Consider the following 18213-nt stretch of genomic DNA (forward strand, 5'->3'; position numbering starts at 1 on the left):
AAATCTATTTGTCTAATAGCACCAAATTATTTTCAGTACATAAATAAAGTTTTATTTTGAAACATTATGCAATTCTGCCGCAAAGTGAACGTCACTGTTTACATTACGACCGGTTCAGTGCAGTTAGGACAAAGGCTTCAGTCATCTTTAATCCTGATGCCCTGTAATAATTGAATAGAGTCTGTGTGAAATCACAGTGCATGCTTGTGGGATAGGCCTTATATAAACAGTACTTCTTTTGTGTTTACAGGAAGCTAACAATTAATAAATGGAATTTCAAGCCAATCTCTCAGTATTCTCTTCGGTTGGAAACCAACCCAAATTAAAATTAAACTGTAAAGCCAGTTGCCAGTTTTGTGATGAATTGGGAAGGTATTCTCCGTTATATGCACTTACAGCTATGTTGAGTATATGAAACATTCTAACAACCAAAATCAAACAAACATTCTTGAAAATACTTGAACTGATTTTTAAGCTGAGTTGGGTAAATTGTTGTGCGCAAGCTGAGGGACGTTAGTTTTGACGAATTAAATTCAGTTTCACATTTTACACAGATTAAACAAATGACCCATTTCCTTAAAGGGTCATCTCTGAACTCATGTAATTGTCAAATCAGGGCAGTTTATGCACCTGGAACCCACTCCACTAAGAAATCTATAAGCTTGCATATATTACTTTGTCCAACTATAAATTCACTTGATATTTGGATTTTATCAATCTAGGTCAGATGAAATAAACATAGTTCAATACCTGCAGATAGTCTGACTGGAGGACAGTCGGCAAGTGGTCCTTGCTGAGTTCAAAGAACACATCTGAGATCATAACAGAAGTGAATTCCTCACATAAGAAGTTAAGTGCCTGTCGATAAACCCATTTAGAACCATAAGGCTGTGAACTCCATTTCAGAATGGAAATCAACGTGTCCAGGGAGATACTCTCCATCACAATGTCTTCGCAACCTGTGAAAATGCAATTAGACATTATTTTCAATACAGCATAAAGCATATTATCCTTTCGATAAATGCGTGGCTACCCAAAGAAATGTATAAAGCTGTTAAACTACTCTTTTAGCAAAATAGAATGATACAGCATAGGAAGACATTTTAGCCCATCATGCTTGCACTGGATCTTTGAAAGAGCTATCCAATTGGTTCTAGTCTAACTCTACTGCTAAGCTGCACACTTGCAGAACCACCTAGAAGGTACCATGCAGGCCTTGCTCCTTGTGAAATATGTAATGCTTGGTCACACAAAAGCACTTAAAGGCATCACACACTGAACCTCACGTACTATGCACAACAACATTTTGAAGGGAAACACAGTTCTACTCTGCTCTCTCCCCTTGGTTCTAGAACCTCTTTTCCCCTTCAAGTATTTATCAATTCCCTTTTGTAAGTTATTATTGAATTGGCTTTCACTGCCATTTTCAAATTACAACAACCGCATAAGGAAAATCCCTCGTACTGCCGCCAAACAACTTAAACAGATTGGAGAATTTGGGACTCTTCCTTAGCGCAAAGAAGGTTGAAAGGGGATTTGACAGGCATTTTCAAAAATCATGAGGGGTCTAGATAAGAGCAGATATACAGGATCAAGAAAGAGATGGTACAGATTTAAAGTAATTCGTAAAAGGAGCAAAAAAGTGAATGCAGGAGAAACTCTTATGCAGCAAGTGACTGGGATTTGGAATGCACTGCCTGAGTGCACGATGGAGGTAAGGTCAATTAAAAGTGTTCAAAAGGAATTAGACTGTTATCTGAAAAGAAAGAAACTGCAGGGTTATGGGGAGAAGGCCGAGGAATGATATTTTTCAAGTTCTCCATGCAGACAAGATAGGCCAAATGGCCTCATTCATGCATTCCATAGCAATTCTGTCATTCTGTGAAATTTGTCTGCTGGTTAGCAATCCTTCTGCTACAGTTTCTCCTTATTACCTCTATCAAAAGCCTTCAAATCATCTTCTAAACCTATTCTGCTCTGAAAGCCCCAGTGTTTCCAGTCTCTCCACATAACACCATATTTGTCTATATTTTCTGCCTTCTCTTAGTTGAGCACAATACTCCAATTGAGGCTTAATCATTCTAAAAGGTCTTCAAGGATCTGACAACACCGATCAATGTATATAAGCCCAGTGCGATACTCAATATATATTACAGCAAGTGATTTTGTAAGGAATAGCTAATTGAAATTGGTAATGGAGTGGAGCTGTATAACATCTGGATAAATACTAAACCATCAGAATAAGTAACAGACTGCAAAATAGCAGGGTTGTCCCTCCTGCTATATCGTACTGAAACCTGATCAAGTACAGAAAATATACAGAAAATAAAATGGGGCACTGAGACTTCAATTGCTAGGATGGATAAAATGACAAACAAGGCAATCGGTGAAAGAGCAAGGAAACAACCAGAAAACCAATTTTATGAAGCAAAGGTGCACCCCAGTTATATTTCTGATGTGACCATTATATAAAAAAAAATCAAGACAAAACACCAATGGAGCAGCTAAATATGATGATCAAAGATCAGTTTGGCAAAGCAACATAGAAAAGAACCTGTAAGAAGTATAGATTACATGGGAGGGAGGTGCAGCAGCTAGCCATAAGCAGGGTGAAGGAGGAGTTGCAACTAACTTTATGTGACTGCAGCAACTACAGTGCCCCAAGCAGGTTCACACTCAGATTGGAGTATATAAAATTCATGATGGGATTGAGGGGTCACTAGCTGGCCCAGCATTTATTGCTCATCATTAATTGCCCTTGCCTAGGCCATTTCAGAGAGTATTTAAGAGTCAACCACATTTTATTAAAATGTCTGTTCTTTGTTCAAATTAGATTCATATCGATAATTTCAAAAAGGCCAATAAAATTTAGTGCACAGACATGAGGGGGGAAATCTTGTTTTTGATGGGGGGGGGGGCAAGAGGAAAAAGGAAACAATAAAACTTTTAAAAAGACACAGAAGCAGAGACATAATTGTTCAGATATAACAATCTTGAAAAAGCGGGAACAAACAAATGAAGCTGTTTAAACAAGAAAAGGAAATCCTACAATTAAAAAGGGAATAGAATACAAAACCGAATAGTTAATGTAACCCAACATCAATCACTGCTCACTGTTTAGACCACATTTAGAATGCTCTCTCGAGCTTAGGAAGGATGTCAAAGCAGTTGTGAGTACAGAGGAAATCCAAGATGTTGCCAAAAAAAAAAGAAGAGCCTACAACTACAATTAGGCATTCGAAAAGCAAAGTTAGAGACCACACATTACACAGGACAGTCTTTAGGAAGTCCAATAAAAGTGAGGAATGTGATAAATACAGCAGCAATGCAAGTCAAGATTCAGGGACAACGTGCAGACACTTTATTACTTGCAAATTTTTTTTTTGTTTCACATGTGCTGAAAGTGTGACCCTTGGCCAAACTACTTGATTCCGTTGCAAGTGTTGCAGCAGTGTATCCAGTGTTCGTCACTATCACTGCTCTGCCAATGCTTCTTTTGAACAGGTCTCAGACTTGTATATACACAAATAGCTTTGAAAGTCTGGACGTCGACATTCTCAATCTTTGATTTACGTAGATCACATGCAGCCATTTTGTGCCTAGTCATTTAAAAAAAAGCCAAAAGTTTGAACTAAAAAAGGTTCCTCATCAAAAAGACTTATGATATTAGCATGATTTATTCTTTAACAAAGCAATGCAAGAATATGAAGACAATTCAGTGCCAAATAGCATATATAATTCCTAGAGTAACTAGTGGCCGGCATGGTAGCACAGTGGTTAGCACTGCTGCTTCACAGCTCCAGGGACCTGGGTTTGATTCCCAGTTTGGGTCACTGTCTGTGTGGAGTTTGCACATTCTCCTCGTGTCTGCGTGGGGTTTCCTCCGGGTGCTCCGGTTTCCTCCCACAGTCCAAAGATCTGCGGGTTACGTTGATTGGCTATGCTAAAATTGCCCCTTAGTGTCCTGAGATGCGTAGGTTAGAGGGATTAGTGGGTAAATATGTAGGGATTTGGGGTAGGGCCTGGGTGGGATTGTGGTCGGTGCAGACTTGATGGGCCAAATGGCCTCTTTCTACACTGTAGGGATTCTATGATACAAAGGTTTGGCTGTGTAAAACAAGCCCTATCTGCAAAACGATAATGATCTCATCTCGCTGGCTATTTTTACTCCAAGAATGCAATAAATACTCAAGTGGGTAAGTTGGAATTGGTTGTAACCATCCAAGTATGACAGTGAGAGAGACACTTGGGCTGTATTAGGTCTTTTCTCATTCTTTAGGTTTCCTTATACAAGCTTACGACACAATCAATACATGATTGCGTAGAAAAGGGCTTTTCGGTTACACAGTGGCACATCTCAATCTAATTAACCAGTAAATCACTGTTTCACGGTGATTTCCCAAACTTAATTAACAGCAGAGCTACTACATGGGGCAGACCATATAGTTTTCTACTTTGCAAACAATGATGGCACAGTGGTTAGCACTGCTGCCTCACAGCGTCAGGGACCTGAGTTCTATTCCCGGCTTGGGTCACTGTTCGTGCAGAGTCTGCACATTCTCCCCGTGTCTGCGTGGGTTTCCTCCAGGTGCTTCGGTTTCCTCCCAAAGTCCAAAAGACGTGCTAGTTAGCTGCATCGGCCATGCTAAATTCTCCTTCAGGGGCCGGAGTGTAGTGACGAGGGAATTTTTCACAGTAACTTCATTGCAGTGTTAATGTAAGCCGACCTGTGCCACCAATAAACAAACTTAATGGTTTTCGAAAAGCCATTAGTAGTTGAACTTAAGGATTTTCGATAAATCCAGTTTGCTATCCTAGATCAGAATGTAAATTTTTAGCTGTATTTTTAATGATACTAACCCTCAATACTCCATAATTAGAGAATGCATCTGAAATCTTACTTTTCAGCTACCCATAAAAATCTTTTAATGAGCAAAAGAACATTTGCATCAAATAAGCTCTTCAGTACAAGAGAGAGAGAACACAACAGGCAATTACAAAATATATACATATTGGGCATTCTCTACTGAAAAGTGGCTTGGAAGAGTTACCCATTTTGTTCAGGCTGAATGCAAATATTAAAATTGAGGGATCACCATCCAAAGTTATATGCCTTTTCACAGACATTTCTACTTTGATACAGAACACACCAAGTGCTCATGGCCTCTAACCTCCAGCTTAAATCTGACAAGCAGATTCCCAACTCCAAAATTCCTAGACCAAGCAACAATGAAACACTACATGACCTCAGCCTGGATTTCTTAATTTGACTTTCATAGCTTAAGGAAACACAAATCTGTTTCAATAAAATTCTAGGTGATGCACAGGCTTACTGTGAGCATCGACAGTCCTAGAGGTTTACAGCATGGAAACAGATCCTTCGGCCTGTCAACTATGACTGTTGTCAGAATTCTTTGAAGCAATTCTCAAAAAAAAAGAAAGATTTTTTTTCGATTCAATGGGCTTGCCTGTTCCAGAAACAAATATAACAGTTCCAAAAATGCAATTTTAAAAACTGCTCTCAGAAATTTCAGTAAGTCGAAGCATACTTGTGTTTACACATTTATATAGATAAAACACTGAATACTTTGTTCTGTGCAGTACATATACCAAAGCCGTCCTTTAGCCAAGATAAATTATTGGGGAGACCAAGCCAAAGTGTAAATCGGATAAAGGACTCAACTTATGATAGAGTATGCAACAGAATTAGCCAACTGAATCTGGTTTCTTCCCAAGACTTTCTTTCGTAGTCTCTGAACTACTTGATGCCTCAAACTCGCATTACAATCCCCTGTTCTTAAAATTGTTCATGGGATTTGGGCCTCAATGGTAACATTTAGCGCACATCCCTACTGCTCTCAAGGTGGGTGGTGCTGAGTTATCTTCCTGAATCGTTGCAGTCCTTATGGTACAGGTACACTCAATGCTGTTAGGCAGGGGGCTCCAGGATTTTGATATATTTCCAAGTCGGGGTGCTGGGAATTCACTGACCTCCCAAACATTTCCCCAACTTATAAAAATTCTCCTATTCAGATTCATCTGGTAGGGAGACTGCAATGGCTCTAAGTGGAGGATCTAGATTTAGCCAATAAACATTTCCTCAGTTTCAAGTGGTGCCCATTTGAATTACTGTAAAATGTAAGTGACATTTCACCATTGTTGGGTCACAGAAGGAAATGCTGCATTGGAACAGGGAATTTGCCTTCTTAAGCTAGCAAGAACCAATAAGTTAATGGTTCAGAAACATCTCCGGTCCTATGCTTCTGCAAGCTCCTCTCCTTCCTGGCCCAACCTCCACTCCTGGAGTTCCAGAAAGGTTAGCTTACACTACAGTGTAGCTGGCTCCAAGATAGAGAATGGCGATTCGGAAATATCAGAAATCATCATAACGAACAGAGAGATCTTGGGGTTCATATCCACAGATCTCTGAAGGTTGCCACTCAAGTGGATAGAGCCGTGAAGAAGGCCTATAGTATGTTAGTGTTTATTAACAGGCGGTTTGAGTTTAAGAGCCGTGGGGTCATGCTGCAACTGTACAGGACCTTGGTGAGACCACATTTGGAATAGTGTGCGCAGTTCTGGTCACCTCATTAGGAGGATGTGGAAGCATTGGAGAGGGTGTAGAGGAGATTTACCAGGATGCTGCCTAGTTTGGAGGGTAGGTCTTATGAGGAAAGGCTGAGGGAGCTAGGGCTTTTCTCTTTAGAGCAGAGGATGAGAGGCGACTTAATAGAGGTTTATAAGATGATGAGGGGGATAGATAGAGTGGACGTTCAGAGACTATTTCCTCAGGTGGATGTAGCTGTTACTAGGGGGCATAACTATAAGGTTCATGGTGGGAGATATAGGAGGGATGTCTGAGGTAGGTTCTTTATGCAGAGAGTGGTTGGGGTGTGGAATGGACTGCCTGCTGTGATAGTGGAGTCGGACACTTTAGGAACTTTCAAGCGGTTATTGCATAGGCACATGGGGCACACCAGAATGATAGGGAGTGGGATAGCTTGATCTTGGTTTCGGACAAAGCTCGGCAACATTAAGGGCCGAAGGGCCTGTACTGTACTATGTTCTATAAAGCTGCAAATTTTCAACTCTGATTATTTTACGGTGCATTTTATGTTATATTTTGGTTCACATGTCACACCTATTACCATTATATGCAAAATTATTAACACTACAGTTATTCAAAAGGTCACTAACTGAACTTTGGGAAATAGCTGGCCTATTTTGGAAATCTTCCACACTTCATGCCATCTCTACTTAGGTGATGTTTCTTGGAGTTTAATTACACTAGACTGGAGAGATGGGGATGAGAGGGTGAGAAATAGATTCAATAAAGCACTTTCTTCAGCCTGTCAATTAGGCCATCCCTTACGACATACTGTAGCTTGAAATAGAAAAGTATATCAAGCAAATCTACAGAGTTAAAAAACACAATTTTCAATATACCCGGCTATTTATTACTGGTGAACTTGATATTCTTACAACCAAGATTTTTAAACATTACATTTTCATTCGTCTTTCAGTTAACATGCAGCATACTCGCAGCTAAAGTATTCATTAGTGCTATCCAAGTTTGAGAAGATAAAAACAATATTTTGACACCAACATGTTTGATTCCACATGATGTTCTAATATCAAAAATGCAACAGAAAATCAACTCTTCTAAAGCTCTATCATTTGCATTTCACAAGTTCTTAAATATGCTAAAACTACACACCTGCTTTTAATGTAAATACATACCACCACCATTTACTCTGTTAGTTATAATTAGACCTGCTTACCAATATTGGTGAAAATATATACATGTTTCTGCATGTAACGATTGTAAACCCACCTTGAGCAAGCATGTTGAACTCCAGAAAAAGAGCTATGTGATAAAGTTCCATTGCTTCTTCAGCTCTTGACATGTTACCTTTCCCTGCAACCATCGCTTGGACTTCACTCAGGCTCCCTACAGATGGGTTGCAATGTAGTACCAGAGACAAATCCACTAGATCTGTATACATACAATGTAAAATTACTTTTGCATATTTCTTTGGAATGATGGACTCATCTAGTACAATTCTAGTTGGAGTCTGCAGAGTTCGATCTGTAATTTCTTCACCAGTCCTTATTCGTCTTTGGAGAAGGTTTCTAAAAAATGGAGACCGTGCAGATAGGACAGCCTTATGTCCACACAGTTCTTCATCTAAACAACTCTGAGTTCCTCCAAATGCTTCCTCTAATTCAGAATCAGATGAAAAGCTCAGAACAGCGTCATAATAGCACATACTGTCAAAGAGTTCTCGCATATCAACATCCAGTGAATTTGGGGTTCCAAACTCTTCAGTAAGTTGTACCAGGATGTCGACGTTTTGGAACCTGGAATCCTCTATCCCAAACTCTCCTGTATACAGATAATGTAGTAATGCTGAAAACATAGGCAAATCAATGCCAGCCGTGTTTATGTCCATCATAATCTCAGCACCATATTCAGGCGAGGATGAAAGTAAAGTCTTAAAAAAAGGACATCTTGCTGCCAGAATGGCGCGATGTACAGGAAAGCAAGTGTCTTGGAATATTAAATCAACATCAGTGCAGTACTTGTATTCATAAAGATCTGCTAAATCTCTTTGCAAGGTCCGTGCATCTGGTCGCGCCAAATTACCCTGCAATGAAAGTTCCTTCAAAGCTGCAGTGCCTTCGTATTCTTCCACTAATGCATTTACATCCCTTACATCCCATCCTGAAAGGAGCTCACGCATCTGCTTGGCATGATCAGCAGACCGATTAGATTTACGTCTTTTTATAAATCTCTTTTTCAGAGTTGCAAGACCAGAACTCTTTTTCTTCTTGTCTTGTGGTTTCTCGTGACTGTGTTCAAGGCTATATAATTTTGATTCGCATCCATATCCTTGATGTAAATAAGAGGATGTCCCTGTGCAATAAAAACAAAAATTCATACTGTGCCATATGCCAAACATCTGTTCCTTTAATTAAAAACAAATATGTTGCTTTGTAATCTGCTAAAGCTATTGTGTACTAGGGTTGCTGGATAATTTTTATGTTAAATGTAAGTCAATTTTACCTTACTGTGAATTGAAGTGATTGTCAGCATCATGCATGCACAGTTTAATCCAATGTAATTAGCTTGCTCCATCCTCTATTCGTGAAAGTCCTTCTGTGGGGCATTTTAACAGGGGCCATCACTTCCAAGTACCTCACCACTTTTGAGGCGCATACATGGATAGTGTGGGTTGGCAGGTTTTCAACCAGTGAAACACTGTACACCCACGTCCAATTCTGTACTCAAAATGTTCACACAGATGCCCTGCAAGGAAGGTCAGCCAATAGTGGCCAAAAGCGAGGATCCCATCCAGCTCTATCCCTCCCCAAAAATCTGGTAAATTTAGCATTGTGAAAAAAATTACCCAATTTGGTGCAGCCCAGGAATGGAACCAAAGACCATCCTGATCTCTATCAGCAATGCATTGAATCCTTATTGTATGCATTATTGTAGGGATACTGTCTCGACTAGAACAGCACAATTCAAGGAAGTAAATGCATTTTTGCCAGAATTACTCACATTCTTTGAACAAATAAAATTACAAAAAAAACTAATCAATTCACAGTCATCATGGAATAATATAACCAGAGCATCAAGGTAACTACCAGAGTTGTACCTTGAACTTGCCTTAAAATCCAATTGTTTCACGCAACATTGCCTGAGATAAATAAAACTCCACTTACCTATAAATGTTTGTTGAGCCTGTGAATTCCCTCCTATCCTCTGGGAGAAAGACGGAGGGTAGTTAGATGCATTAACACCCATTTTCTCAGGTCAAACAGTGCAGCATTCTGGCTGCCAATTCATCAGCTACAAAATCCAGAAACAAGTCCACGTTATCAGCTGCAGATCCGTTTCAGCAGTTTGTTCAGCCATTTCTGGAAAATCCAAAACAAAATCAGTGCTACTTTATGGCAAACATGATGGAGAGAATAGGAAACACCCAAAGCTAGGCTAACAAATAATCAGGTAAAAAGATCTGGAAACTTGCAACACAAAGCAAAAATGCTAAACTGCACAGATTCAGCAGACAAATTATTTCAGATGTACAAATTCTAACTGAAGCTGTTGAAGGGTCAGGTTTTTTATATTTCTAACAGTGCCTTTTTATTTCAAGTAACTTTTATGCTTTCAAAACAATTGAAATAAAATGTTTGAAGGCTTGACCTCAAATCATCTCAGGGCAAACAGCCAACTCAAAAGTTCAGCAAGCTTAAAATCAAATGTTACATTGATAACAGAAGTGCAAAATTGAAGGTCAATTTTGTTTTATTTGCAATCCTAGTTTTCAATCTTAGTATTTTGCCAGTAGTTAGTCCATGGTCAGCGAAGTGGACTTGCTCACTGCTCTAGATTGCTTGTTGAAAACAAGAGATATGACAATGCATCATATCAGCGTGATTTGATTTGTCACATGTATTAGTATACAGTGAAAAGTATTGTTTCTTGCGCGTTATACAGACAAAGCATACCATTCATAGAGAAAGAAAGGAGAGAGTGCAGAATGTGGTGTTACAGTCATAGCTAGGGTGTAGAGAAAGATCAACTCAATGAGGAGGTCCATTCAAAAGTCTGATGGCATTGTTAGAGAGTTTAAAAGAGTTAAAATGAAGTTTTAGAAGCATAGAACGAGTAAAAGATAGGATTAGAAGGTATGCTGGGCACAGCTTGCAAGAAGTCGCCTCGCTCTGCTGCCATCTTGAAAAACAACTCTTGAATCTTCCTAATCCGATTCAATAGTTTGTCAAGCTTTTTTTAAAAAAAGCAAAAACCCAAAATGCTTGCAGTCATTCATTGGAAAACAGGAGCAGCTCATAATTCAAGTCAATAAACTGCATGACATTAAATTCAGATAAATTAAGGGATGGTCTAGCCAACAGCTTGTACCTGCTTTTAAAACCAAACATGGCAAATATCTTTAAGAAAATTAAGTCTCAAGATCTTTTTGGGAACAAACAAAAGTCAACAAGCTTCAACTTCAAATTGCCATCTATAAGATGCACTGCAACAACTCGCCAAGGCTTCTTCAAATCTGCGACTTTTACCGTTGAGAAGGGTTGAAGGCATATGGGTACACCATCACCTCCAAGTTTACCTCAGAGCCACACAACATCATGACTTGGGAATATATTATGGAGTAAAAATCATGGAATTTTCTACATAACAGTACTGTTGTGTACCTACACTATACTGAATGCAGCATTTTGTGAAAAGTCATTGACTGGAAAGGTTAATTGTGTTGTGTCTCTCCACAGATGCTGCCTGATCTGAGTATTTCTGGCATTTTCGTTTTTAATTTCCTATTTCCAGCATATGCCGTTCTCCATATTGTTGCTCGATCATTTCACTGGTGGCTAACTCCATACATATTAAATAGATGGAACCAGTTTAAAAAGTCACACCAGAATTGAGAGAGATCCTTTAGAGCCTGCTGAATGTTTGTGCGCAGTGGCAAGTACTGTCCGTTTGCTGCTGGTCACAACATCCAGGCCACTTCTTACCTTCCTGCAAGGAAATTTTAGTGCATGGGTAAAAGTGCGGAGGCTTATGAAGGTCCACAAAAGGTTAGCAGACTTCCTAGTGCAGTAGTCTCCACACAGCACAAGATTGACTCTTAAAAATTCGACTTTACTAAAACCCTCCAAAATTCTTAGTATGACACCTGTACTTGCACTCTGAGTGCTGTGAAGTCTGTATCATAGTTAGAGATGGCCAGCTTCAGAGAGTTCATCAGATAAGCATCTGTGAGATGAGTGTGATACTTGGGCTTGATTTTCATCTGGGAAAAAGCCACCACACAGAGCTATGTGCAACCAAAGTAGGCCTTCACCTTGAGTGCACACAATGTCAGAAGAGGGTGCTTCTCTCTGTTTAGACGTCCCCAAAAGTCTTTGTCCTTTGACCTTTCAGCTGTCACTTTGCATGGTGATTATTTCCATGTCAAATCCACTGCTTTGTTCAAATACCTGCTGAAAGTTAGCTGCCAGTTCTCCAATGTCCACTTAAAGGAAAGGATTTGAGACAAACATAATTTGTTCCATCTTGTCTAACTCCTGAAACCATCTCTTGAATTCCTTTTCCCAATTGTTCAGGTGGTCGAATTTGTTTGGATGGAACCCTGTTTGACCGTTTGTTGGATTTTCTCCAGATTAATTTTGTTCTTTAACTGGGAGGACCGCAGGCCCAGTTTCAGCTTGAACACATTCCCTGCACTGAGCATGTGTGACAAGTCTCTGTCCCTTCCCTGCAGTTCACAGTTCAGCTCATTCACTTTTGCACTTATGTCTGTAAGGAACAGCAAGTCTAGCAACCACGCATTATCTGACAGCTCGCTGTACACCTCATTTCTTGATTCAAGAAAGGTGACAATTTCAGAGAGCAGATCTAAAATCTCTGGAGGACTTTTCCTAGACTTCCCCTCACGTCTGCATGCAGGATTGGCTCACCGTAGGTGACAACAAGCTCACTGAGTAACAATTTGGACAAGCAACGTTGCAGAACTCCGGCACAAATCGAGTTGACGATCTTGATAACAGCTGTCATTACATGAGAAAAGTGAATGACCTTGCCTGTTAGCACTTGTTGATGGAATACAGTAGTAACTGACAAAGAAGGGGAATTCAGGATTATTTCTGCAAAGTGCAACAAAGCCTGCATTGACACCCAGCATTGATGGAGCATCAGTTGTGGTTGAAACCAGTTTCTTGATTGGAATGCGTTTTCTCAGTCACATACCTTCCAAATTCACTGTAGACATTTTAGCCTCTTGCTTTCTCATGAGTGGCAAAAAACGAGGAAGTCTTTCTCTGTTGCATCTGTGTTTTCAATCGCATGACAATCAGTTGGGCAATATGTCTACTGACTCAAACTGCAGAGAGAAACATTCACAGCCTGATAAGTCTTGGGGTGTATTCATGAAATACATCCTCAGACAAGTCCATTCTTTTGGCTACTGTTCAAGCACCAAGTGGCATACTCTTGATGGCTGTCATGATTTAATCTTTGTTTTTAAAGTCTTTGAACAAGGTGTTGGCAGCAACCATCATAGCCTCCTTGATAACTTCACCATCATTTATGTTTTGCCAGCAGATGATCAATGCAAAAAGACATTTCTTTGCTAACCTTGCCTTTAGCTATTGGTTTTGAAAAGAGGGTCTTGAGCTTGCAACATTCCCTTTAATGCTCCAACTTTGTCTGAATTGTGCTGTTTAAAAAGTGAAATTTTCTTGTGATGCCATTCCAAATTATCTCTTTTACTGACATCTACACTCTTGACAAATGGTCTTGCCTTTGAGATTTGTAAAAAGAAATTCACTTCTCCGTTCCTGGTGGAAATGGTAGGTTTTTGCCATCTTGGGAGGTCCCTGGCTCTCACTCATCATTTTAGCTTCACCCAGCTTAGTCCACGTTTTGGCGCCTGTGATTCAGCAGTCAATGAGCTAATACACTCACCGTCACAAGAAGCCAGAGTTCCTCACATTTTCAGCAACAGTTCAGCAGCCAATGACAATCGACTTTGAGACGCCAGGATCAACCTGCCAATTGCGATCAACGATTTGGAGACCACTTTCATGGTCTTTCAGAACTCTGATCAGAATCTATGCATTTCACATACTTATTAACATGACTTCCAAGTCCTGAAAGAAGATGCATTCCGCCTCAAAGAAATTCATCTAACTTTAGAATGAGCAGGAGAGTGAATGGCTATAATTTTAAGTAAAATTTGTAATAACATATCCAAAATTTTAGCTGCCTGACGTCCTATATTACTTTTGCAAGTATAAGCATTATATGAATGCTGCAACAGCACATTCAACTATTTGATTGGCCTTGTACAATGGACAGATCTCAGTGCAAGAAACACAAATTCCTTTCTGAAAAGCTGCATGATTTTGTTGATGCAGAACAGATCTGAAAACTTTGAAGGGCAAGAGAAAATAGAAACCATAAAGATTTTCCCAGAACCGGATACATGCACACACAACACAGACAAGTTTCTTTTCTATACTTATTTTGAAAAGTGGGAGGTGCTAGGCGGAATAGTTTAACAACATGAGTCAGACTTCCATCAGAGCCATTCTGCTTCAGATTTCAAAACAGCCTAGATCCAGGCTGAATTCCATAGAGTTCAGTGTGTAACTGCCCTCAGTACCAAGGCGACACTATCAAATATAGCAATGAGCCTGAGCAAAATTAAGGCAACTGGGAGGCAAGGGAAAAACCCTCCAAAGGCTCAAGTCACATCTGATACAAAGGAAATATTTCCAAGGCAGATGTAGCAATGAGAGCTAGTTTCCTTCTTCTCCAAGTATTATTTGAGAATTTCCAAACCATCACTTACGCTGTGATTTTATTACATGGCAGGGGATGGGGCAGTCCTCCAGTCTACTTCAGCCTGAGCAGGGATAGAACCCCATGCTACTGGTGTAATTCTGATTCACATGCCAGATTATCCAACTGGTCCCCGATGACTAGAATCCAATCAGCACAGTGCTGGCACTGCATTGCAAACATACTGACAGCCTTGCCATTTTCCGTCATCTCTGTTTCCATGGTCGCACTAACAAGGTCGTTTCTGACCAATTCTTTGAATCCAAACCTTCCAACCTTTTATTGTGTCCACTACTGAAGATTAAACCTCTTCTAAAATGTGAGTATCACTGGCTAAACCAGCATTTAATGCATATCCATAATTGATCTCAAGGTGGTGTGGCAAGCCGCTTTCTTGATCCACTGCAGGCAGTGAGGTATGCATATATCTACAGCAATGTTAGGAAAGGAGTTCAAGGACTTTGACACAGCGACAGCAAAGGAACAGCCATCGTTCCAAGCTATAGCCTTGGAGGGGTACTTGTCAGTGGTGTCCCCATCCATCTGCTGCCCTTGTCCTTCTATGTGATAAAAGTTATGGGTTTGCAAGGTGCTGTCAAAACAGCTTTAGTGAATTGCTGCAGTGAATCTTGCAGATGGTAAACACTGTTGCCACGATGCATTGATGGTGGAGGGTGTGAATATTTAAGGTGGTAAATGGGGTGCCAATCAAGTGGGCTGCTTTGTCCTCAATGGTGTCAAGCTTCTTGAATGTTGTTGGAGCTGCACCATCCGGCACGGTAGCACAGTGGTTAGCACTGCTGCTTCACAGCTCCAGGGTCCTGGGTTCGATTCCCGGCTCGGGTCACTGTCTGTGTGGAGTTTGCACATTCTCCTCGTGTCTGCGTGGGTTTCCTCCGGGTGCTCTGGTTTCCTCCCACAGTCCAAAGATGTGCGGGTTAGGTTGATTGGCCAGGTTAAAAATTGTCCCTTAGAGTCCTGATGCGTAGGTTACAGGGATTAGCGGGTAAATATGTGGGGGTAGGGCCTGGGTGGGATTGTGGTCGGTGCAGACTTGATGGGCCGAATGGCCTCCTTCTGCACTGTAGGGTTTCTATATATTATTTAAATATCCAGGCAAGTGGAGAGCATTCCATTACACTCCTGACTTGTACCTTGTAAATGGGGGGACAGGCTTTGGGGAATCAAGAGCGGAGTTACTCTCCGCAGGATTCCCAGCCTCTGACCTACTCTTGCAGCCATATATATGTTTAATCCAGTTCAATTTCTGGTCAATGGTAACCTCCAGGATGTCAACAGCGGGGGATTCTGTGATGGTAATGTCATTGAACGTCAAGAGGGTTTGCTTAGGTTCTCTCTTGCTGGAGATGATTATTGACTGGCAATTATATGGCGCAAACAACTTCTACTTATCAGCCCAAGCCCGAATGTTGCGCACGTCCTGCTACACATGGAAACGACAGCTTCTGCATCTGAGGAGTCACAAACCATGCACAACATGAACATCAAGTTCATTGATGAAACAACCAAGGACACTCCATACGGAACAGTGATGGCCGGGGACTATGATTAACTTCCAACCATCTTGCTTTGTGCTCAGTACGACTCCAACATGGAAAGATCCCCCCCCACATTTCTCTCCCGATTCCCAAGGACTTCAGTTTTATGAGAGAAAGATTACCTCAGCAATTTGAGATTTGATCAGGGACTGCAGCGATTCAAGAAGGTAGCACCCTACCATCTTCTGAAGGGCAACTAGGGATGGGCAGTAAATGCTGGTATAGCCAGCGATGCCCACATACCCACATGCATACTTTAAGAGAAGACCTGAATATCTTTAAACCCTTTCATCTTTATTTACAGTAATTTACAGAGGGCGATAATATCCAGTTAAGCTGGGGCAGGGACAGAAATCAATTTATTCCTTTAAGGAAGTAATCATTTAATAGAAGCAAAAATAATGCAGAAATGGCAAGTCTTATGAAAGAACCTCTTCCCAAATTCCATGCTGCAAGTATGAAAATGCCAAACATTTCTTCCCCAGTGAAACAGTATTAGCCACCAACATTGGCATCTTGAGAAATTTGCGATCCAACAGTGAAAGAATCAGGCTCATTCCAAAATTTCCATTGTGCACAATTTTAAATTGGTAAATTCTCAAAACATTTCCAGCTTAATCATTGATGTTTACATTTGAATGTTACAAACATACCACATACAAATTACACTTTTTGCAAACATTCTAGTATGTATTAAAAAAAGCCTATATAAAAGTCTTTCATGTTCAGTCTCAGAATATATACGCTAGCCTACCATTTAAAAAAAAATAGCTTACAACTTATCAAATCTATAAAACTTCATATCATGGTTACTTCCAGTCATTTGCAACACGTACAGAAACAAAAATGGGAACAGAAGGAAAAATAGCTCCAGTACAATCAAAATTCGTCTCTTTGTACAGCTGGCAAGTTGAACTTGAGACATAATTGCACAATCCTAAACAGTTTTGGGTCCTAATGAGGAATAAATTATTCCATGTTTCTTCTGTCCCCATTATGATTAAACAAAGTTTATTATTTAAATATAACAATCTACCCGAGCCACTACACCCAAGGTTTGGTAAAACATCAAGACTATAAACATACTTTCTGACTTAAAACCCATTTTCATTGGAAAAAATTGCAGAACCATTAGTGAATTAGATACAACTGTTGCAACGCTAATAAGGAGGTCTCAGATGTCACATTGAGAGAGAGAGCTGAAGCATTATCACTGGAGTCACAAGGTATTGCGGACTCTAAACATTCCAGAAGTTATTGGAAATATATATCTGGAGATCACACTGGCAAATCTGTCGGATGACAACAATATTGACAACTCTCAACACCAAAGAAGAATTAATCTATTTCAAGACCGAGAACATAGTCAGCCATTTAACTGCACTGGAAATTAGAGACATTCTGCAGAATGTAGCAGGAAAGAGGCAGCTGGAGAGAAATCCAGTTTTATTTCATACATACAGAGTCAGATTCACACACTCAGAATAAAATGTGGTAGAAGCCACAGCTTCATGGATCATTTGCTCTTAGTGAGTTTAAAAGTTACAGTTTAATTGCTCCATCACCTAAAGAACTATTTTGGCTTTGCTGTACTTACAGGATTAGATCTATAGACAAGTTATTTTGACAATGTAAGGAATTATCAGAAAAATAAACTATAAATATGAACTGTGAGTCATCCTACTTGTTCTTTTCCAACACAAACTTGAGGATTGCTATAGTTCTGGGTTACTGTAATGGGACAGTGCCAAAACACTTCTGCACAACTTTTTTAAAAATTAAGATATGCTTGCCTAATACATATCACAGTCAACATCAGCACACTGACAAATTTGACCCTACCAGTAAACTGTTATTTGCAAATGTGTGAATGATTGCTGCAAATGATCAGGTTTCAGCACTAGTTAGGTAAATCGTTGCTGGGGCTCTAGACTATATTTTGTTAATTCTATAATCAATTATCTGAACATTTTGTTGATTCCTTTTCCTTTACTCAAGGTACCAGAAGATTTATACAGTGGAGAGTCTGTTGACATGTGCAATGTCAACACATGATTACAAAATATAAATTATTTCATGACTTCACAGCGACTTGCAAATAAAAAGACATGGAGAATATTCAGAAGTTCAGTGGAATCTTTAAATTAAAAGATGGCACAAATATTCAAATGTTTTTTAAAAAACAAAAGTGTACTAGACTGGGAAAAGAAAGCCTGAGGCAAAATTTTCATTTTCCATCATTTGATACCTCAGCTCCTTGCTCTGGTTATTTTCCCA

At 39.9% G+C, this 18213-nt stretch overlaps 1 protein-coding gene across 3 annotated transcripts in view; it reads right to left on the minus strand.

Moving 5' to 3' along the window:
• btbd7 (BTB (POZ) domain containing 7) overlaps window positions 1-18213 on the minus strand; it is a 47009-nt gene that overhangs the window by 18754 nt on the left and 10042 nt on the right. For 2 of the 3 annotated variants that reach the window (XM_078234264.1, XM_078234265.1), the window contains exons 2-4: window positions 9730-9924; window positions 7835-8917; window positions 751-959 (exon numbers count right to left, since the gene is read on the minus strand). In XM_078234264.1, coding sequence (XP_078090390.1) covers window positions 751-959; window positions 7835-8917; window positions 9730-9811 — 1374 coding nt within the window. In that variant the 5' untranslated portion in view covers window positions 9812-9924. Of the gene's footprint in view, window positions 1-750; window positions 960-3394; window positions 3600-7834; window positions 8918-9729; window positions 9925-18213 lie in introns of those variants that run through there. The other variant, XM_078234267.1, reaches the window with a different exon arrangement.

This window comes from Mustelus asterias, chromosome 18, assembly GCF_964213995.1.
Source record: "Mustelus asterias chromosome 18, sMusAst1.hap1.1, whole genome shotgun sequence".
In the NCBI taxonomy this organism is placed as follows: domain Eukaryota; kingdom Metazoa; phylum Chordata; class Chondrichthyes; order Carcharhiniformes; family Triakidae; genus Mustelus; species Mustelus asterias.